Below are 23,651 nucleotides of genomic sequence, written 5' to 3'. Positions count from 1 at the left end.
ATTAATCTTTGAAGACAGTATGGAGTGTTGGTAACACACACAAGTCCACAGGCTCAGCAGTCAGTGAAAGACCAATGTATTTCCTTAAAGTTTTTCTTACAGGTACAATATAAACCGACCACCAATACTTTAAATCAGTATTAAGCATCCTCACAAGAACAGATAAAAATGAGACTGTCGGTGTCCCGGAGTTGATTTTTTTTTTTTCTTTTAAACACGCTACTTCTGAACAGCATTGTTATATGTCCAAATGCTCAGTGTAATAAGAACCTTAAACATTAAGAAATACGAATAACTGCAGAACTCAAGGAATTCAAATAAGAGAGGAAACGGAACGTTCAAGACCAAGGATGCTCACAGCTCAGACACCAACAGGTTCCCATCACATTTCCAGCCATAACCATCATCTCCACGCGGCAGAGCTAAGAGAGGAGGTCTCCAGACTTACAACCATCTCTTAAAAACACATGTTTCTACCACCGTGCTCAATCTAGACTCTCGTTTGACACACGGGCGTGCTTAGATCTGCTCAGCCATCCTGCATACATACGCATGCCAAGCAGATAATGAGAATCCCATTCGTAGCGATGAATGAAACGACTCCAGGCACATTTGTCATGTTTCATGTCAAGGGTGACATGTTCATCTATCACGTTTTCAACATGTACAACCACCTTTCCATCATGAGATGTCCTATTATAGACGCCAGTAAAAGCAACCGCAACAATTAACACTCCATTTGGCACATCTGTCTCTCCAGATAGCTCATGAATTCAGAAAGAGAGTGGGAAGGATGAATCCTAAGGAAAATCAGGGTCGTTTATGAAGACAACAGCAAGAGGACAGACTCCATATCCTTCCAGTAGGGACCTGGTGGTCCCTTTTTTTAAGGAATAGGGCTGTTTTATTAAAAAGTAGGTGCACATTAAGAACACAGTTTTATTTTATGGGCAGCAATGTAAGAAATAAACATTAACCACATTCCAAACATCCCATTTGTCTTAGGAATGGAGAAGCCAATCGATTCCCAGTGACAGACCAGGGTGGACAACTGCTGGGACCACATCCCATGTCTCCCTCCTAAGAGGGACCCTGGGGTGGTTCAAGGACTTTTGAAGCAACTTTTCTGAAAAATTTCCCAGCACAGGATTTCCAAACGCTCTTACACTAAGCCTTATGTGGAGCTCTGCTAGTAGATAACCTGGTGTCCTACACGTTTTGGGTACTAGTCAAGATCATAACTGAAGAGCATACGCCACTGATGAAAGGCCAGAAGAGAAACAACCACCACCTACTCCACATGAAAGCACGTTTTAAAGGCAAACCACACAACCTTCCTTCCACCCAACACAACCTCTGTTTAATCTTATATCCAAAAAGGGAGCCAAACGCACACGAGGAAACAGAGAAGACGAGGCGTCACAGCATGCCGGAGAGATTTTTTTTTTTATTTTACTTTATAAATCTATTTTCCATTTGAGTTAAGCACTTAACTCCATGGATAAAACACCCATTGATTAGCTGCTATTTTGGATTCCACGGGGCTATCATTGACAGCAGTTTTGCTGAAAAGAGCCCCACAACAAACACCGAAAATAGCAGCAGAGCTCGCATACAAAATGGTTTTCAGTAACACATCAAAAATATGCTGTCAAAGATTAACTTCTTGCTCCAAAAGCAAAGACACTCTTTTAACTGTTAATCTGCCAAACTCCAGTTGTTAAAGAGACCTCTAGTCATCCATACCAGAGACATACCACACAATCTATTATAAAAGGAGACCAAATACTGCTGGTAAATCAGAGACTTGTCCCCAAATTATGCAAAAAAAACCAGCTACATGGATTATTTTGGTACTAACATTCAGTGTTTTGCAACATTTGGCAAAAATGGAAAAATAATCCACCTCCGCAAACATGAGTTTTACTGTAAATGCTTCAGTTTTGGCCTTGCTATCCCATAGCAGAGAGTGCCAAGGAATTGGCTAATCCACTTTCAGAGATTTTTTTTTTTTTTTTTTTTTACTTCCTTTCAATAAACTGCAAAACTACGCCCTGCTTTCCCTTGCCATTTCACTGCCTGAGAATAAAGACATTATTACACTGCTTAATGATATGTTAATCTTAAAGCGAAACACTGAAGTGGAACATCAATATTGTCACCAAAACAAACCAACAAACAATGAGAAAATGTGCTATCGAGCGTGACATTTGTACGCCCAAATAATGTGAGAAACCAAAGCCGTAATTAGCACAAATTGTTTTATTTGAGAAAATTAGCAGAATATAAGCGACCTGCTATCATGACACAGTTTTAAAAAAGGGAGAGAGTTGGCTTCTTATGGACGAGTTGGTATTGTGGCAATAAAACAACCGACACCGCAAATGGGAAAGCTGAAGCTAAAGAAAGGATATGTCAGAATTTTACTGGGAGACACAAAAGGAATTTAATACAATTTTTTTTTTCTTTGAAGACAGGCCTCAGAAGGATTTTTTAAATGAGGTACAGATTTTCTACAGGAATATCTACCCTGTATTTTTTTTTTTTAATCTTCCGTACAGAAAATTAATGTTCATGGTATTCTGATGAAATGCTAAAATAAAAAAATATATGCATTCTTCCTGAGGCTGTGTGAACAGCAGGTTGTACGAAGCACTAAACTATTTCACCTCTGCAGGTTCTGGGCCAAAACAAGAAGTGAGGGCAAAAAGCAGTACCTAAACTACTGTCGTCCCACATGTCCTGGGAAAGTTAAACTCAGGCAGCAGAGAAAGATTATCCTACCCACAACAGTTAAAAAAAAAAAAAATACAAAGTACCCCCAGCACTAATACCACCAAAAAAAATCCCTAGTTAGTCTTAACAGTTGTTTGCTGTAACCTCAGGAGAGCATTTTGCAAGGGGCAAGTTCTCCCTTGTTGCAATCTTTAACCCCTGCTCCTCCCGCAGCCTCGTGCGGACGCGACTGAGGCTCATTTCTAACAGGGAGGAAAATGAGGGAAGCACAGAACTAAAGACAGGACTTACGTCAGCTGCAAATACTACAGTTTATTGCAGTAAAGATGAATATTTTGAAGGACAGATACTCCAGGCTGACGTTCACGTTTCTCTTGTGATCTACAGAACTTCCTGGTAGAGCAAGACGTAATTGGCACAGAAAATGAGAACAGGCAGAGTGAAAGAAACGTTGAAAAAGCACCTCAAACCACCAAGGTCTGCAACACTGCTGTTGTGTCAAAACCCAACCTTCTACTTCTCTACGTGAAGTCAACGCACGTATCACCTTACGCTGTAATCTCAAAATCTATTTTAAATCATTATACATTTGGGGAAAAAAGAACTAACGCAGAAAAAAAAAGTAAAAAGCTGTTGGATGGCAATTTATTTAAAATTAATCCAATTATTTAAGCTTCTTGTTCAGGAACACTGAGCTGTTTATGCACCATCGTGCCATTTCTGGAAGGAGACAGTAACTACCTGGTACCATTGAAGTCCTCAGTCTAATTTTCGGCAGAGCAGTGACACTAGCGCCCAAAGTTTCCTCACGTTCACACTATAGTATATAAGAGCCATTATCATAACTCCTACTCACTGAGATTATACAGGCTCAGATTCTGTGCATTCTACAGAAAATACATCAAACTGCCAGCAAAATTGCTGCAGGACATTATGAACTACCCAGATTTTAATGCAGAGAAAGTTGAATTTTAAAGGCAAAGGATCTGAATTTTAAATCCAGACAAACTTAATTGATGTCAAGATTGAGTATGAATATACAAGTGCGTAACAACAGCAAACTGCTCAGGAGCAAGACCACTATGTAGTTAGGACCATGACTGTCAAGGAGTGAAAAAACACATAAAATTTAATAACAACAACAACAACTCATTACTTACATTCCCATCTTTGAACAGGTGAGCTGACAGCACCTTTGCATAAATACATACCCAGAAAAAATAGTTTGTCTACAACCATGGCTACACACCTCTCTAGGGTGGCCTCAAATGAAGTGGATTAAAAAGCCACTAAGGTTTTTGGGTTTTTCCTTTTCCCTTCTTCATTTTTGGGGAGTTTTGCTTGGTTTTGAAGAAAGCAGATGTTGTTGCTCTATTTGAAACAGGAACCAATGCAACATTTTTATTAACAACATCTCTTGAGCTTACCTGGTTTTAGTTTTCCAGAGAGACCGTGCTTTCTAACTGTTTTGGCTTTTACTGTAACGAGCAGCTAGAAGCACTGTAACACTGTAAAAGCACGACAGATATAAGCACTCCAACACTGTAAAAGCGTGCTGCACATCGACTTCTATGCCGTCGCTATCACCCTAACACACAGCAGTCCCTACCCTATAACACGTTCAAGATGTAAACCCACAATTACACCCTGCTACAACTGGCACAACTCTTTGCCGCTGACCAGCCCTTCCCATCTCCTCTCGTGGGAGAAAATTAACCCAATTAAAAGGCGCGTGTGTGGGAGGGGGGTGTTAACTATAGTTCAGACAAACACTGTTCAACACAAGCATAAAAGCACTAGTGTTTGCCAGCCTGAGTCTGCCTTTGTCTTCACCCTTATCCAAATAATTTTTCTGGATATGTCACTGGGCAATTAAAAAAAGACTTCCTGGATTAACAGTATGTATTTACTGAAACACTCAGTACCTTGGGAGCAGCGTCTCAAGAACCAGCATGTCAAATCCTTGACGAGAGAGTGCTGGAAAAGAGGAGTATCCCTTTCAGATGTACTCAGCTTCCATTTTCCTAAGTGACTTAACGATTTTGAGGGTTTTTTGACACACAGTATGACTTCGCTGAAAGTAGGATTTTGGTTATTCTAGAAAATTTCAAAAGCTGTGCATGCACAGCAGGGTAGGTACTTTCAACAGGTGATTATGCCAGTCCAAAAAATGGCTTAGAGGAGTATATGAGAGCGTGACAAAAATTCTATTATTCCATGAAGTGAGGAACCTATAGCTACGCTATCCTTCCCACCTTCAGGAAAAAAACATGACCAAGGCAAGTGGGAGAACAGAATGAAGCACTGGTTTTAAACTGAAAATCGCTAAAACACAATGGAAGAAAAAGCTCTTTGCAGATTAATTATCTGCAAGTGAACAGAGAACTGCTTGAGGAAGAGGGAAACATCGGACAAACGAGCGCTTCTTTTATTCCTGTGTACGTTTAGATTAATACTTTAAGCAGATACAACTACCTAGGGGGAGGTGACAAAGAAGATGGAGTGAGACCCTTGGGAGGTAACACAGGAACAGTAGAAAAGGCAACGGATCCAAGCTGCAGCAGGATAAATCCCTCCTACATATTCAGAATTACAGTGGTCAAACACTAGAAGAGGGCCCCAGACAGGCTGTGAAGTCACTGACCTTGGAGATACTCAAAACCTGACAATGCTCAGAGCATCCTCAGCCCCGCTCTGAGCGGGGACCTGTAGATGTCCCCGCAGATGTCCCTTCTGACCTGAATTACTGAGCGGTGCTACGGGCCTGGAAAACACCCACCACACCAACACACCCTGGTACCTGTAGGTGAAGAACAGGTAGTTACGTATAGCTTGGGCTCACTTATACATAGGTAACACCTCACTCTCAGTTATTTAGAGAATTATACACAACTATTTACAATGTCTGAAATACCACTAATGGGTTAAAAAAAAATACTACTTAAAAAAAAATACATCCTTTTCTAACATCAGTTTGCCAGCCTTGTATGAACAATAAGCCTTTTCTTTTAAATTCTTTTATGTAGCAGAAAATTAAAGCTTAGTATTTTTATCCTGAATAACTATATTGCCAAATAAGAAAACCTAAAAAGGGTATGTGTGACATATGAAAGGTAGTTCTTTTTTTGAACTGACATTTACATCACGCTGAATTCTTTAAAAGCTTTCATCCATTATCCCTCCAGTTTTATGTTAGCTACCTTATCCTCCTTTTTCTGTTTACCCCAGAAATATCACTCTATCTTCCTTTTTCCACATCCTTACTATTAAGGCATCCTTATTCCCTTAAATTATTTCCTGGGACATGATAAGTAGAGGGAGAGGAAGCAATACCAGAGCCTGCCAGTGGAAATAAAATATCACCTTGCTAATCACCCATCACAGAAAAAGGGTGAAAAGCATCAGCATCTCACTAATTGCCTTGTAAATATTTACTGAATTGCAAACTTTCATCATTAATCTTACCAAGTCAAGCTCCAGCAGGGAGCTAAATTTTATCCTCAGTATCACGGACCAGCACCATTGAAATCATACTACTAAGCATACAGCTGAGCTTACGGAATGATTTAAACCGGTCCCAAAGTACAATTTCAGAACAGAAGTTTAAAGTTGGCTGTAAATTCAACCCCCATAACCCAAAACACACAGCAAGTACCTGCGTCAAAACGACTCCCCTCACCCTAGAGCTTAAGCTCGCACAAACAAGGTCCTGCACAGGTGCCAAGCCACACATACCTGCGGGATGAGACAGGATTCCAAAATATTACAGCTTTAAAGTTCACAAAAGGAGGAAGATGGGTACTGGGAAGAGGGAAGCCCTGCGAGCAGAGCACTGGTCAGATCCCCTATCCCCAGCACAGCCACATAGCTCTGGGAAAGCTCCTCCATCACTCTCCTCCTCCCCTCCGCTGATGAGAGTGTCCCACAGCCCAGACCCAAACCACGGAAAGTAGAAGTCAAAGGAAATTTATTTAAAAAATACAAACAGTTCTAAAAAGCTATGAACATCTAATTTTGCTATCGGTGCAGTAAATTGATCTTTCCTGAATACAAACGTTAAAAGAGATGTATATCAAGTTTCTTAATGGGATGCAGACTGTGGACTTTCCCTTGGCAGTACCTCGGACTATCAATAAGTCTATGGGATGAATCCAGCCAGAATCCCACTCAAAATACTCATGTACATGTGATCTCTCCCCTTCCTTCCACAACAGTATCCCATTTCCTTCTATAGCCAGCATTAGTGATCATCCCAGACGAATCCCCTTGCCTTCCCATAACCAAGTATTGATTTCCGTTCAACGCTGCGGACTTCAGAAGAGCGGGGAATTAAATGTTTCTTACAAAGACTTTCAGTAAGTAACTATGCAAAGGATCACGACCTTGCAAGTATACTTATTTAATTCAGAAACAGACAATTAAAACAGATGTTGTGGAAACGCTGAAGGGTAAGCATGTAAAAACGCTGGTGGTACTCACTCAGGAAGCCAGCTGACAGAATCCATCAGAGAAGGAATTAGAAGTAGTGATATTTTATCAAATTCAGTTGCAGCTTTTTGCAGTGGGAGATTTGTTAACATCCTATAGGAACTGTGAAAACTGTCAGAAAGGCCCCTGGAATAATGCAGCCTTTCCATAACCCTCTATATTGTTCTCCTGGCTGCGTAACAGACAGAAGAAGTTTCTCTACAGTGGCAGAACAACAAGCCCCTGCTGATGCTGAGATCAGGTTTGCCTCTATGGAGGAAAGCGACAGGACTTCAGTGTGACACAGAGCTTCCACAAACCGGAATTTAAATACGCTGCCTGAAGTTTATCGGCGAGCAAGCTACGCAATCCTGGTCTGCAACACGGGAAGTTTTTAAAAATCTCTTCCATTTTTACTGAATTACTGATTAAGTTCTGCCAGGTAGTTCGGCAGCTGCCGCCCAGGGGGACTTCCAGCGCGCTGGAGCACCGCATTACCTAACGCTGCTCAGAACAGAGGGCTCCAAAACCCAAGAGCCCGTTTTAACAACCACCCCCAACACTGCTAAACTTAGAGAAGCAGAACACCACCAACAACTGCTGAAAATTATTTTTTTTTGCCAAGTTTTCCCTCTTCTCCTCTGAAGAGAGGCTAAAGATAAATGGTGGGACTCTGCAACTCCGTCTCCCTGGTGACAGCTCAGTGCGGCACGTACAGCGCGCGGGGCTGGTGACAAAACTGTTAAATTAGGATTCTGAACTCCATTCTGCCTATTTTTGCACGCAGCCAAGCACGAAGGTCAGAGGAAAACTGTGCACGCTTCCCTCACTGTTAACGGAGCCTCCAGGACTCGATTCACGTCATCCCAAAGCAGACAACTACACCACTGCAATCAGTTACCAGCGGACGAGTTTCCTCCACCAATTATTAAAACAAACACGCCTTATTTACAGGTACACACAACAAAGCCACACTTTGATACAGAGTATCAAAGATTATTTAAAAAACAAAAAAGAAAAAATATTCAAACACATTGAACAAAATGGGAGACGCCTTGACCTCTTAACTTTATCAACCAAAGCAAGGAAAATTACCCTGTTTCTGACCACCTGGCAAGGTGCAGCAACACGTACATTTTTCAGACACGAAAACATTTCCAGCACAGCTAGCAACAGCTCGAGTATTTGACTGAAAAAGTTCTACCAGCATTATTTAGGAGTCCTGCAAGCGCAAGCAGCTCTCTCAGTCTCGCATCCTCAGCTGAGGGACAACTGAACATCTGGCTCAACTTTTCCTCAAAAAAGGATCGAAATGCTGAAATCAACACAGAGGCGGTGTTTGTGAATAAACATAGCAAAAAAAATTAAATATATCAGCCAGCGGGGAGGGGAGTTAGCGATGGGCAGTGAGGGCAGGGGCCCTGGGACATCTCCTGGCACCTCCTGACTCCGCGCAGGGCAAGAATAATTATATGTGGTCCTCCCAGTAAGCACGGAAAGTGGTATATTTGGCCAAAAAGGCAGGTCATGGTTTAGAAGCACATTGGTATTATTTCCTGTGACTGTTCCAAGGGCTGCATTTAACCTCTGGGAAGTGATATGAATAGACGGGATGTTTTCCAGAGGGAAGGGTGCTAGGGGTCACTTTTACCCAAACATCGGCAAAGAAGAATCTTCAGGTTAAGCATCAGAGTCCTCCACTCAGTTGACATATTTTAGTTTTATTTCTGGAAGAATTAAAAAGTGACTTCTCTAGTTAATACTGGCTGCTGCCTTTCACTAGGACACAAACCAAGAATTTAACACGTTCATATTCCACTCTCTTGCTTAACACATCTTTGCTATTATTTAACATGCAAGACAACTGTTTTCAGAGAAGTTAACCAGCAAACCCACAAGAATTTATAGGTGTTTTGCCACTTAGTAAACTTGAGATTTATTTTTAAAAAGCGTTTCTGAATGCTGGGTCCAAGCAGTAACCTTATCAGGTATGGAAAAATATCCAGTGTTTCTTTTGTTACAGCACAAGACCATCAAACCTCAAGAAATGTTTGGTTGCTTCGTACGATAAAACAGAAAGAAAAGCCAAAACTGCTTTCAAAGACATCTGCCTGCTGGACTGGGTCGTCATTTCCACAACTGCAACATTTTATCAGCTGTTTAACTGAAAATACAGGATACAGATTCCCAGACAATCACAGCTGCCATATGCATATGGTCATAATTAAAACAAGAAAGCCTGTTTACTCCTGTAAAATACTTCCGAACAGCTAGCTAGCTATCACCTAATCAGCTATTAAAAAGGTGAAAATTGTGAACCTGTTTTCCAGTCAGAATTCTTAACCATTCAAAACTGTGCCATTATTATCTAAACCAGAAATCTTTACTCACCTTATTAGCCAAAGAGAAGATAAAGCCATTTGTTACTTGAAGGCTATCATACAAAGACCACCTACAGTGCGACTTAAGAAATCACCTTCACAATAAAAAAATGCCTTTTTTTTTTTCCCCCCCAAAGGAGCAGCGGGTATTGGGCTGACAATTACTTGAAAACAGTTCAAAAACACCACCGTAAATATTTTGGTTTTGTTTTCCCGCCTTGACTCCAAGTGGTAATTGAAAGTCACCAACAGAAACACTCCACTTCAACCTTGCACCATTAGCAAAGGAAAAAAAAAAACAATAATCAAGCATTGTGCTAAGTTGTAGGTGCATTAGCGTTTGCTGAAAAATACAATGAATTTTTACCTATGGACTTCTAAAATTATTTAAAGTGAATTCCAACATCCCCCATCCACAGCACTGAGGATAAACAAAGCCAAAACTAACTAGATATTACCCTTACCACGTTGAATTTAGGACTATCTCAGCCTATTCTGCAATGAGACAGCCCAGCCCTATTCTACTCCTCTTGCTTTAGTACTCATTGAAGACGTTTCCAAAACAAAACCAGTGTTACTTCTATGTTTTAGTACAAACACTACTCAAAGAAATGCATACCCTTGTACACTAACGTGCCGCTTTCTCAAGGGGTGGGAGTGTGTTTTGTACAGACTGAGTGCCAGGTGACCTTGCTAATAAATAAATAAATAAATAAGTAAATCACACTGCCATGCCCTTCTGGTCATCACCACATGGTTGCCTCCTGAGATTTGTTTTTTATGATTAGTTTCCTTTTCAGAACTTATATCCCTGCTAATATTGCTGGGATTCTTTTGTTCATTTGCTTGGTTTTGGCTTGGTTGATTTTTTTGTGTATGTGTGTGTTTTTTGGTTTTCTTGCTTTTAGAAGCACAGGAGAATTATTTTTTACGTTGCAAAGCTCCAATAAACATTTTTAGCTATACAACTTAGGAAGATTGCAAGTGTTACTTGAACAGAGTTTGGCGAAAGAAATACTTGTGGGGGGAAGAATCAGAACCATCTGGTGCAACTGGAATTCACAACCACTGTGGAAATCGCGTTTGAACAGAACCACAAGGTCAGCCTTAAGTTTTGCACTTCAGGGCTTAATCTAGCATATCACACAGGGCAAAATGAAATGGCATAGTTTCATTCTTTCTATTTTGGACGTTTCCGGAAAGGACACTTTGAAAGAAATTATAAAGCGAAACCTCCTTCTGATCTCATCTTCTCTTGAGGTGTGGTGCTGCAGTTACCAAGTGCTCCTCTGCATCTCATGGACCTGGTACACTACTGATGGATCCAGAGGCACCCGGTCCTTAGGAATCTATCACTTGTTTCTCGAATCTGGGGCGGGTTTTGTCTGAAAGCCCATTTTTCTCCTTTTAATACTACTAGTGTTTTTATAACATGAGATAGTAACACTATTTAGTTATTACGTTGAAGATAAACAACCGTTTGATTTAAAGGTATTGAAAACAACCCATCACTACCAAGACAAGTGACATTTTTAAAAACACTCTGCTCTCAGAGCTCGCTTGCCTGCCAGAACGATGTTAAACAGGTAATTTATAATAAAGCACGGCAGTAATAGTACAAGTAAATACAGGAATGAGACCTGAACAGATTCATGTTTCAAAACTGCCAAGTTTGATTTCCAGTTTTGTTCAAATTTTTCATCCTTTTTCCTGTCATGACACGTTTACAAAAGAAAAAGTGGCAGCAACTGTAACACGTTGGGCACCAACAAGTCTGACAGACATAGAAAAAAACACCCTAAACTATAATACAAACAGTGAATTGGAGTAATAGTCGTTAGTGTGCCTAAGTTGTTAGCATCCTTACCAATACAGACAGGAAGAATTTGCTGGAGTGTTCCAAATTTCTTATGGGGTAGGAAAAAAAAAAAAAAAAAGGCATTTGAATTTCAGGGCACAGACTGCACTAAATTCTCAGTTTTATCATGATAATCTGGAGCCTGAAACATTCAAGTCATCAATCCTCTCTAAAATTAAAACGGACGTTTTTGGGGTTTTTTTTAGGTTTCACTTTCATTCTCCATTAAACTTCACCAGAGATGCTTCCTTGACATCTTTAATCTCAACACAAGAGGGAATCTTCCAGAAAGACTTTGAAACGTGAGGAAAAAGGAGTCCCACAACTATGTACTCACGATAAACCCGATTAAACAAATCCACTTAAAATCTCATTCCTTTGTGGATAAGCACAGACCTCTATACAGATGCAAATTGTTTTACAGTTATGTTGTAAACCCCTTCCTTCTGGGACTTTTCAATTTATGTCAATGTGTAATTAGCAAATGAATTGCACTGTAGATTACATTCAGTACTCTTTTCCTTTTCTTTTTTTTTTTTAATTCCCCAACTAACATAACCTCCCTCCCCGCCTCGCTTCCAAAACTCTCAAATCATTTTCAACTTACTGATCCTCAACAAAAATCAGCTTCGTATCATAAAAAGTCATGAGAATTGGCAGCTGGCTGTCAAACGACTGGGCAGAGGGAATCATCCTCCAGCACGCATAACCCAACGCAGGAAAACTGCCGGTGAGAGATGATGATAAATGTTAAGTACAGATACTTGACGTGTTCAGCTGGTCACTATGGAAAGGTATTTTCCCCTTCCTTCCCCTACTGACCGATGATACGGAATTCATATGCTGAAATACCATCAGTACCTTCATAATATTATTTTTCAGTACCTTCATAAAATTACTTTTATTATAATATATGCAAACTGCTGTCAGTTAATCCTGTTTAGGAACTGCCAGATAAACTATTTTGGCAACCATATCTTCAAGGATTACGCAGGTCACCCGTACGATGCACGAGCAAACGCTTTCTTTAACCTAAATGGGATATTCTGCCTTCAATTCAGGAGCCATGCTATATACTTATTCTATTTTATTGGTTATTTTTCATGCCCCTCCTCCCTTTAAAAGCAGCACAACATTCACTCAAGGTTTTTAACCAATTGTTATGAAGAAGAAATAAACATCTTGGGTTTAGGAACCAAAGCTGCCATACATCAGTGGTGATCCTGCATCAAGGCATCTGCCTCGAATTTAATAGGGAGGTAAGAAACATAGAGAACGTCTCTCCTAAAAAGACAGCTCCGATGCCACTATGGCCAACTTGCCAGTGGCCAGTCTGTCCATGCAGTATGGTCCAGTGTTCGTCATCCCTGCACCGTCCCACTCCCCAAACATCTACTAGAGCTTCTGCTACCATCACTACCCCTGGACACAGTCACCAGTGCCAAACACCTCTCAGCCCCTTAAAATTCAGCATCACCAGAGCACGAGGAGGCAGCTGTTGCAATCCAGAACCTCGTGATGACAAGAGAAACAGGCAAGAAAGCAAAGTACAGCAAGGGAGAGAATTTAAAAAACACCAAAGGTCAAAGCTTCACTCCAAATATCCCTGTAAAATACATGCTTAAATTGTTTTTCCTGAAATGCTATGCTCTACTCTACATTCATCAAATTGTTAATGTGTACCTGTAACAAATTTAATTTCCGTTTACAAGAAGTCCCATAAGCCTATTTCTTTTAAATTTGTAAGGCTTTTGTGAACGTTTATTGAGATCTTTAATAATCTTAAAAGTTCCTTTCTCCCCAGGTGGTAAATATTACATCTTTCAATGAGCTTGGCTGAAGCAAGTATAAATTATTAAGTATCTTCTAAGTATGTGTCACTATTGACCACTCCTTCGCAGAGTGCTTCTAGCTGAACCATCACCAGGAAAAATTGCCAGTGTCACAGTTCAAGCAAACCTTAGACTGCAAAACAACTTCAAAACCCACATCCACCATGCTGAACCGCACCAAAGCTCTCAGATAATTAGATCTCCAGTAATCACATTTATGTGCATTCAGGGGTAACCAGTGCAAGTATGTAAATATTCAGGCATGTATATAGAAAACAGCTTTTGTGGAGAAAAATAAAGCAGCACTGCAAACAAATTGTTAGATGTATGGTTCGAACAACTTTGTACAAAATTCCTACCTTTAAAAAAGTATCCTTTACTAAGTCCCAGAAGCCAGAAGGAATGCTGTACACCCAGGAAACGACCAAGCTTTGCAAATCATCAAGTAAACAAGAAAGTTTAAAATTTTACTGCTGACCACAGCAGACAAGGAAAGAGCAGGATTAGTTTTACAGCTAATTCTGCTGGGAATCCTGGAGGACAAGTCGGGAAGCACGAGAGCCGTGGGGGTGGGGGAAGAGCATGGCAGTGAATAAAAATCAATATATCACTTTCTACCAAGAACACAGGGAGGCCCTGCAACAGCAGCAGAAACGGCCGACAGAACTGAGTGACCGGTTACTCACAAGAGATGGCTTGACTTTAAACAAAAGCATCTATATATATACTGTAACTTTAGACTGACGTTCCCCCCCTCCTGAATTTGTTCCCTACTAAATTGTCACGAATTTTTATAGACATTTTAAAAAGTTACATACACAGTAGGTTTTGACAGACCAGACGTCCTTCATTTGGAGTTGCTCTTCTGTACAAAATACAGCCCGCAGTATCTTATTTGCCTCTGTCTGTCAGGCTTTAAATACACTAATAAACATTCAGAAGGGAGTAATAGTTCTTCCTTGAAAAAAGAAATGAGAAAAAAAATCTCTTTTAAAAAACCCCGACATCCTCAGAAGCTAAGTCTACCATATACATATTCAGATTTAACTCACAATAAATTTTCTAGGTAATAGAATTCTAGTACAACCAATCACTTCTAATAATGTTTTGGTTTTTTTTTTTTCTTTTTTTACAAATCATACTTTATTATCTTGTAGAAAAAAAACCCCAAGAATGGTACTTTTATGCAAGTGATCATTTTGACAACACACCGAATAAAGCCTACAAACTTTACGTAGGCTCAACACCATGTGCAGAACTTTCTCTGATAATTTTTCTAAAGCTGGTATTTTACTGCTAATATCTATGCTTCACAGGAGTAGCTGGTACTGAAAGGACTGGACTATACAGGACTCACTTTGGGTTTTTTTTGTCTTATAACAAGCATTCTAGAAATACAAAAAAGGCCAAAATTATACCACAGTAGACCACGCAGAACATATTTTTACTCTGATCTATTTAGATGCTGCTTACGCCTTCCCTGTTTGTCATATCTACGTCCCTTTTACGCCTTAACCTCTTCAAGTAAAAATAAAGGAAGCTCCTGTTAAACTCTGGCAAAAGTAGAATTCATAGAAGATTAACATTTCCAACATGAAACTCCTAAAAAACATCTCTGGCTACATTTCAGCACAAAAGGCACCCTTCCTCTGTCCTTCCCTACAGCTCCTTACAAAAAGCTCTGGAAGTTCAGCAAAGAATTTAAACCCACTGACACCATCTCATCCCGTTTGAGCCTACTGCCCAGGAAGATGAGCACTAAAAATACAGCTTATATCAATATCTTTCAATAGAAGAGACACATGAAGACTTCAGAGATGCTGCTGAGCAGTTTTGTGAGATTTTCCAGCCAGGTCTCCACTGCTGAGAGGAATCAAACGGTATACAACCCTCACCAGCAATCCGCGTGAGGTCTTGGAACATCTAATAGGTTTTTGAGGTCTCGGGTGGATATTAGGAAAATTTTTTTCATCAAAAGCGTTATCAAGCATTGGAACAGGCTGGCCAGGGAAGTGGTGGAATCACCATCCCTGGAGGTATATAAAAGGAGAGCAGACGTGGTGGACTTGGCAGTGTTAGGTTGATGATTGGCCTTGATGATCTGAAAGGTCCTTCTAACCTAGACTATTCTATGAATAGGCTGCTCATTAGGTCTATCAGCCATTCTCTTATTTCAGCTTGGAAGACCCCTGCCCCTTTCTGGATTCACTTCTTAACTGGGCTAAGGCAACACGTGCCAATGACCCAACTGGGTGGACAGAGACCCACCAACCTCATCGTGAGAGCAGCCACTGCCCGTAGAAGAACGTAAACCTATTCCCTCTCCCACTGTCAGTCCCGGTATGAGCTCAGCAGCTCTCAAGAGCCAGGATCTCATCATCCCCTGCGCTCTGTCCCTCAAAGAGGCTGGAGCACGTGGGCAGGTCTCTTCTCCTTCCTGGTCCTACATACATCCACACGCCTGGCTTCTCTCGCAGCAAGATATATCCCCCGGACAGGGAGGAGGAGGAGGAGTGATGAGCCACATCTTCCCTGGCTGACCCACACAGTGGGTAAAAAAATAAGGAAAAATGTGGAGAGTTAGACCTACCTTTGCTTTTCCTATTTTTAAAAAAATAGAAAATCTTAAATCTTGCAGACAGAAACACTTCAAATATAATTCAAAGTAAACCATCCAAAATTCTCCATCCAGTAGGGCTGAGTAAGGGACAAATTCACCCCTTGAGTTAACATTTCCATATCCAGGATTGCCTGAAAATGGCTTTTTAACAGGAAATGTAATACTGAACACCAACCACGGTGGTCACGGCCAACAACTCTTCCAACTCAAAATTTAGCAGAAAACAAAGGCGCACTTACTTATAGAGTGAATATTTAAGATTCGACATATATAAAAATTGTGGCCTAGAATTAATTTGCAACCATTTTCACGCTTGAATGATGACTTTTACAAGATAGTAAACCCTGTAAATTATGTGTTCCATGACAGAAAAATAAGCTTAAACCTATCTACCAGGCAAACGGGAACGTCTTTCACCAACACTGACCAAATAAGTGAGTTCCATTTCTCTTTGCTTTCTCAGCATTTTAGTTTGGTATCCCTTTAAAGAAACAAACCTGGACTCGCTATCCAGAGGCTTATTTGTAATGTTCAGATTAAATTCTGAAAGATGAAGTGTAGCATCGATCACACCACATTTCACTGATTACGTCAGAAAATGCTATTTGCATTTCTGAATACTGAATTGACAAAATGTAGGTCAACTTCAGTTTTTTAAAGGCATTTTAAACTTCTGAACACTTTAGTTAAATCGCCGCATTGAAACATGTATGACTTTAAGATGACACGCGCTATGAAGAAATGATAATGCTGCAGCTTAAAGACACGGACTAAATATTAGATATTCACGCAAATTATCATTCACGTTACTGCCAGTACACCGCAGCTTGTTAACTGCTACCCTAAATCAAATCTTGGGTTACTACAGGTTACTACAGTCTCCCTGGAACACAAACCCCACTATATGGTTACTCTGGTTTCATATAACAACTATGTCATTAGTTAATGATTTAAAATTTTACCCTCTGCGAGCAATTCACATTCCAGTGCAGTGCTGGAGTGGTTTCCACATCCCCCCCCCCGCCTTGTTTTTTTTAAATGCTACTTTAAACTTAAAATCTGTAGTTAATATTATAAACATTTCTTGAGACAATGTCTCAGGAACATTAACATATGTTCAAGTGTTTGAGTACTCTGAAACCTGATGATGTAATGGCGAAAAAGAATATTCAAAATATTTCCACATATTTTCAAAATGCTTTAGACTAAAGACAGAATTAAAGATACCTCCTTTGGCTTTTAACTCGAGATCTTAAGAACTTGTTGTTTTAAATGAAAAATTAATACTGGTCTCATTGCTGTTTTATCCAATTTTATTTGAAATAAGGGAAGGCAAAAAAGTTTGCCTGTTTGTGAAGACATCCTTGGGAAATTAAACTGTTCATTAAAACAAAACCCAAAGGTTTAGGTTCCACTGTGAACCTTTTTAAAATAATTTATTGCAGAAAAAAATACACTTCTGTAGGGACACTAAAACATGCAGTTACTCTAAATAACTGAAAATGGATGTTACAGAAGTCAGGAAAGACGTACACGAAGAGAGAAAACACAACAACCCGGCCCAAAGGATTTGTTACTTGAAGGAGGACTGGGCTATTATTATGCTACTACTTAACTTGGCACATGGAAACTGCCAAGAATTTGCATCATTTATGAGGATCAAATTAAAACATGTAGGTAAAAAAAAGAAAAAAGGGAAATTCACATCTTTGGACTGTCTGCCTATTACCCATCCGTGATCACACTCTCGAAGTTACACTCCGCGCAAAGACCCATCAGCATTGCACTGTCTCCTATAGATTTAACTGTATAGATTTCACATTAGAGGTCACTGTTCAACTAATTAATACGCATAAATACTTTCCTTATAAAATAAACAGTTGATTTTATCTATAGAACTGATTCTACAGAGATTCAGATTTTCAGTTCTTCTTTGTAGTTTTTATTTATATTTTTTCTTAGTTGCTCACATTTATCACTGATACAACAAACCTCTTTTCACACACTTGTGTCTCCCATTTTAATTTGAAGTCTTGTTAATGCTTCCAATTTCCAGAAGTGCCAAACGGCCACAACATAAAATATTTCTGCAAAGCAGAACTGTTTTCATTACTTAAAAGAAAAAAAAAATAACAGGGAATTAAAATTCTCCATGAATTTAGAGTTCAAAATATTTTTTAATCACCTCTATATCACTTCCCATTGGGAGAACATTAAGTTTTATTTCCCAGAACTCATTTAATGACATAGATAGGGACAAAAATTCTCCAGGAGCACCAACACCACAGGCATTTCAGAGCAAACATTACAATAACAATAAAACATGATCGTAGCAACTTTCCATGCTCAGCTTTCATTTTGACAGACAACTAAATACAGTGCACCACCATGTGGCAACATATTAGGCAACGGTTCATGTACCAAGAGCTGTTTTTTTCCACCTTCAAAATGTTTTACTATTTGTTAAAAGTTAACAATTCCATCTTGGTATTAATAAGCTCCTCTTTAACAAGTTGTCACAGCTTCACTTATCTCAAAAGCTCATTTTTAATACATCCGGATTAGCAAGAAAATATTCTGGCATTTTTATTTGTAAAGCACAATATTTACCTAAAAACATAACTGCCCCACGACCAGAGAACAGCTCTGTTTCTTGCCAATCGCACTCCCTTGCACAAGAGAAATTTGGCATAAGCATATACAGCACATCAAGCTCCTTTTAAAATATAAATACATTTAAAAAAAAAATAAATCAAGCTAAATGCTGGACTCACAGCTGATTAAAAGCTTCAAAAAATCTTGGAAAAAAATCAAACACTTGAAGGTATACGCATGCATTATTTAGCAGTTGCTCAGCTACTGTAAAACTGCTTCTCTCCAGCTTAACAACAAGAAATCTATTTTTTCCACGAGAAACACCAACAGAAGGTCCCAAAATCCCTAAAAAAACCCTAACTCCCAAAGCCACTACATGCCAGTTAGTACCCTGGAACATATTTTTGCAGCCAAAGGCTAAACGCAGAGGAAAACGCAGGTTTTCATGAAAGTGGACAGCCCTCGCTCACGCAGTACAGTTCTGTTCTAATTCACGTAATTCACTGTGTTACAAGATTTCAGAAGACAGGCTTGGGTGATTCTTGTGTTTGTTAAATAAAGAGTTAATTCACTATGCCTTAACGTGTTTGTTAGCCATTTTGTATCAACACATTCAGTTCAATCTGCATTAGCAGCGAGGACTCACTCAAACACCAGTCTCCCACCAGGAACCTGTCTGTATTCACCATTGCAGCTTCGGGCTCTCTCGTGGCTCGCCGGACCTAAAGGTTTTGCTAGAACTGTTAAGAAATCTAACAGAAAATTGGGTGACGTGATACGCAGACACACAAGGAAGGCAGGTAGCGCAATGGGTTTTCGCAAGCTCCGTACCTCCAGCAGCGGGCAATGCCGTGGTGGAAGAGGTAGGAGCAAGCTTGGTAAAAAAAAAAGGGAGCCCAGGAGGGACAAACCTGCAACCCTCCTTCTGCAAAAGTTGCTCTGGCGTTATTTGAGAGTCTCACCACAGAGTCAACCCAAAGCATGCACTTTAACCACATTAAAAAAAAAAAAAATACAGAAAAAAGCATTAATCCACCTCCTGTATTAAGATCACGCTGAAGTTTCTTCTGGTCTCGAACTCCAACTACCCTCCGTCCGCTCTCCCCCAGCCCGCCCTCGCTCACACGCAGCCCGCAGAGCCCCTGCGACGCCAATTAAGACCATCGTGATTTTCTGCCGAAGACAAACCAACAGCAGGAACACAATGCATATTATGCAAGTTACTGCATAGTTATGCAAGTTATATGCATATTTTTGCTACGCAGCGTAGCTCCCCGTACTGAGGACTCTAAAGACACTTGTTTGATGTGGATGCTCGCTCTTGTTTTGAGCTGTCAAATCCTCCTCTGCTTGTCTCAACTGGCTTTTTTTTTTTTTTTTTACACTGAAATTTCAACCAGCTGCTAACAGTATTGACGAAGCACTTCCAGTACGTACAATAATATGGGCTGTTAAGACCACAACAACGTCTGAGCACAGTATCACATTAAATCTCCTCCAGACCACGTCTTAGGAGAGACGGTAGGCAGAGCACCAGCACCTCGTTTACTGTAGCTGCCCCACGCTCCACATTGCCAAAACGGAGCAAAACGACAGAAATCTCTCGAGACAAACAAGGCCTCATGGTGGAAGTATCACTTCACAAGGCATAGGAATTGGGGAGTTATGTAAGCACTCCTGTACCCAATAAAAATATCATTTTTTACTCAAACCCCCAACCTGAGGGTGGTTTGTTTTTTTTTTTAAATCTACCTCCATGCTTCTTCTGCAGCCAGCATTGGTGAGATGAGCAGACCGGGATTTCCACGTACAGACTTTCATTCCAAAAGTAACAGGGAGCAACTTCCCCAATGCCACGGGACCCCTCACTCGTTCCAAGATGAGCCACACAAAAATGGCAGCTTTCTGGATACTAAAAGCATCAATTTTAGGGGGAGATGCATCATCAATCTACCATTTTTAGAAGACCGCTCGGAGATCTATTACCACACCAACATCTCCACACACTCTACTTCTAATTTCTGTCCTCTCTCCCCCTTTTTACCAGCGTTGCCTGTAACAAGGCATAAACTCAACATCCAAATAACTCCCCAAATCCAGGAGCGATCACACACAACTCCCCAGAACTCGAACCCTTCCACTTACCCGTACTTTCTTCATCAATAGCCGCAAGGACACAACCACTTACAGCCCAAAAACCCCTCCCAGCTTCCAAAAGGAAACGAGGTTAAGGTCAATCATCAACGTCTAGACTTTTGAGGAGAAGCAGCACCTCTGGCCAGGCTGGATTCATCTTATTAAAACGCAGGCTAAGTGCGATGCCTTACGCAAGCAACAACTATTTATCGGCAGAGTAAATAGAGCCCGCTTTGAAAAGGAACCCATGTTTCTTCCCGAGAAGCTCAAGTCTCCTCCAACAACAAACCTGAAAGCTGCACGGATTCTTAAATGCCAGGGAGGGAGAAACACGGGAAAGCAGAGAGAAATCAGGAAACCCTTTTTTTCCAAGAAATTGGGGGGGGTGGGGTGTGTAGTGTAATAATTAATATCTTTACAGCTGAGATTTCAAAACCTTCCAACACATGCAGCACAGGTATCTTTCCCCTGAAGCTGGGCACCAACCGTAAAGTGACCACCTTCCAAAGTTACCTCGCTGACCCTCACAGAACAAGACCATTTTATTTAAATAACTCATTCCACGCAGTATTTAAACACTGTAACAAGTTCCCAGCCGTATCCAGCACGCAGTTTCAGAGACCTTCATGCAAATATCTTCATCCCACATTAAAAAAAAAGAAAAACCAAAAAAAAAAAAACCCAACCCCAACAAGCCCTCCTCTATTCCCAGCAGCCTGGAGAGGATTATAGGGTTGCTGAAGAATGCGAGTTGTTACTACATGCGTTTTTAAGAGGAGAATTCCAGAAAAAAATATATATAATAAAATAAATAAATAAAAAGCAAACCATGGAGAAAAGAGAGAAGGCAGCTCACCTTTATCCTGAGCGCAGGACAGGATCTCCTCCTCTTTGGGGTTAGTCACCTGGGTGATAATGGACGGGTTGTCCATGGAAACAGAGTGAGATTTCACCTGGCTATTTCCCTCCCAGAGGCAGGCTTGCGTGCGACGGGGGGGTTTGGGGGGGTGTTGTTTGTTTGTTTAAAAATCAATATGCAGATTTGTATTCAAAAAAAAAAAAGAAGAAAAGAAAAACAACAACAACAAAAAAACCCCAACTCCTCCAGGAGCGAAGCCAAGCTGGGAGGGGGGGGGAGGGAAGGGGGGGGAGCACCGCGCTGCCGCCTCCCGGCGCCAATTCTCCACAGAGAAGGAGGCGGGGGGGGGGGGGAAGGGGGGGGGGAGGCGAATCAACCCCCCCCCCTTAAAAATAATTAATAATAATAATATTTACTCCCAATTCACCCTTCCGCCGCGCTCCCCCCGAGCCGCCGCCGCCTCCCGAGGCGGGGGAAGTGCCGCCGGCCCCTCCGCGCCTCCCCCCGCGGCCCGGCCCCCGCCTCAGGCCGCCCCCCGCATCCACCGGGCCTACCCCGACCGCGTCCCCCCCCCGGCACAGCACCCCGGAGCCCTACATACCCCCCCCCGCCACCGCCGCCGCCACCGCCGCCCTCCTCCTCATCCCCGCGCCCCCCCCCGCTTCTCCTCCTCCTCACACCCCCGCCCCGGCCCTCCCTCCCCGCGGGCTCGGCGGAGCGACGCCGGGCCGCCCCCTCCTCCCCCTCCTCCCCCTCCTCCCCCTCCCCCCTTTCCCGGGTCACGGGCCGCCGCCGTGCGCGGAGGGAAGCGCGGTGCGAGGGGAGGAAGGGAGGGGAAAGGGGCCGAGCCCAGCCGCCTCTGCGCTCCCCGCGCTGCGCCACAACCGCCCGCCGCCGTCGTCCCCGTCCCCGCCGCGCTCGCTGCCCGTCAGCCCGCCCCGCCCCGCCCCCGCGCCGCGGGGCGCTCCAACATGGAGGCGGGGAGCGGGGCAGCGCCCGCCGCCCGCCGCGCGGTAAACAAGGAGGCGGGGCTACGGCGCCCGAGGGGGCGGGGCTTATCCGGGGCGGGGCTACGGGGAGGGGTGTTTCTATTGCGCACAAAGGGCTTGTCTCGCAGATGAAGGGGCGTGGCTTCGCTTGAGGGGCGGAGCTTAGTCCGGGGGCGGGGCCTCGTCTGGGGGCGGGGCCTCGCCTGAGGGACCTCCGGCCTCGCCTGAGGGGGTCCTCGGAGTCGTGAGGGTTTCGGCAGGCGGGAAGCGGGTTGTCCCACGTTTGCTGGGCTAAGCAGGGGCTGATTTCCTTCGGGAATGGGTATAAATCGCCTGAGAAGGGGATGTGGGTGGGGGGAGTGGGATATTTTTGCGGGTGGCTGTGAGGTGTTTCTTATTTGGAAGCAACTGTGTAACTAGAAGGTACCGAAGGCCATCTTGGCAGTTTCTCTGAGAGAAAACCTCTTTTTTTTTTTTTTTTCCTTCCTAGAGCATCTTAAAATGCATGTCTGACTCTCCAGGAATTCCTAGTGCTGCTGTTTGCTGGTGGCTAGGGGGGTTTGTCAGGAGATGTGACTGCGCTGCTCCTCCTGCCCTCCGCAGGGATCTGCTGTTAGCCAAGGCCTCGGGCGCATGGTGGGGAAGGTGGGTGGGGGAGCCCACCTGGAATAATGGCTCCTTTATGGGGCTGTCAGGGGGTAAAGTTGCAAGAGAAAACCTTTGAGAAAGCGTGTTGGTGTATGTAATGTAAATAAGGAATTGCAGCCTTCTTTCTCTCCTGAAAATAAAAAGTACTTCTAAATGTATTTACAAGGCTCTGTTGCAACCTTGCTACAAAAAGGACAGAGATCATTTTAAATTCCATTAGCTAAATGGGGAAAATCCTTCTGCAACTGGCATAGACCCAGGCAATGTGAATTTTAGTAATATTGGTTACAAGTATAATTTTTTTTTGTCCCTAAAAGAGAACGGCACAGTGAAAAGCACACAGTGTGTGTCTTTTTATATATATAAAAATATGTAAGTAGCTCTGAACAGTTTTACTTAACATTATCAAAAATACGGCATTTCAACTATCAAGCTAGGTTGCAGAAATGACCATAGTGTTTAATTCCAGCAACAGCAAGCAGCTGTTCTCGTTGCAGTGCTTTACCATGAAGGGAGACCATGGGCCCAGC

At 42.0% G+C, this 23,651-nt stretch overlaps 1 protein-coding gene across 3 annotated transcripts in view; it reads right to left on the bottom strand.

The window, feature by feature from the left end:
• CTDSPL (CTD small phosphatase like) overlaps positions 1–21,852 on the bottom strand; it is an 81,106-nt gene extending 59,254 nt beyond the window's left edge. The window contains exon 1 of one of the 3 annotated variants that reach the window (XM_074574006.1): positions 21,482–21,852. In XM_074574006.1, the coding sequence (XP_074430107.1) occupies positions 21,482–21,557 (76 nt within the window). In that variant the 5' untranslated portion in view covers positions 21,558–21,852. The remainder of the gene's footprint in view (positions 1–21,481) is intronic. The other 2 variants (XM_074574005.1, XM_074574007.1) reach the window with 2 other exon arrangements.
• Positions 21,853–23,651: the final 1,799 nt, after the last annotated feature.

The sequence above is a fragment of the Larus michahellis genome, chromosome 2, assembly GCF_964199755.1.
Source record: "Larus michahellis chromosome 2, bLarMic1.1, whole genome shotgun sequence".
NCBI lineage: Eukaryota > Metazoa > Chordata > Aves > Charadriiformes > Laridae > Larus > Larus michahellis.
This window is presented reverse-complemented; position numbering and strand designations above follow the sequence as displayed.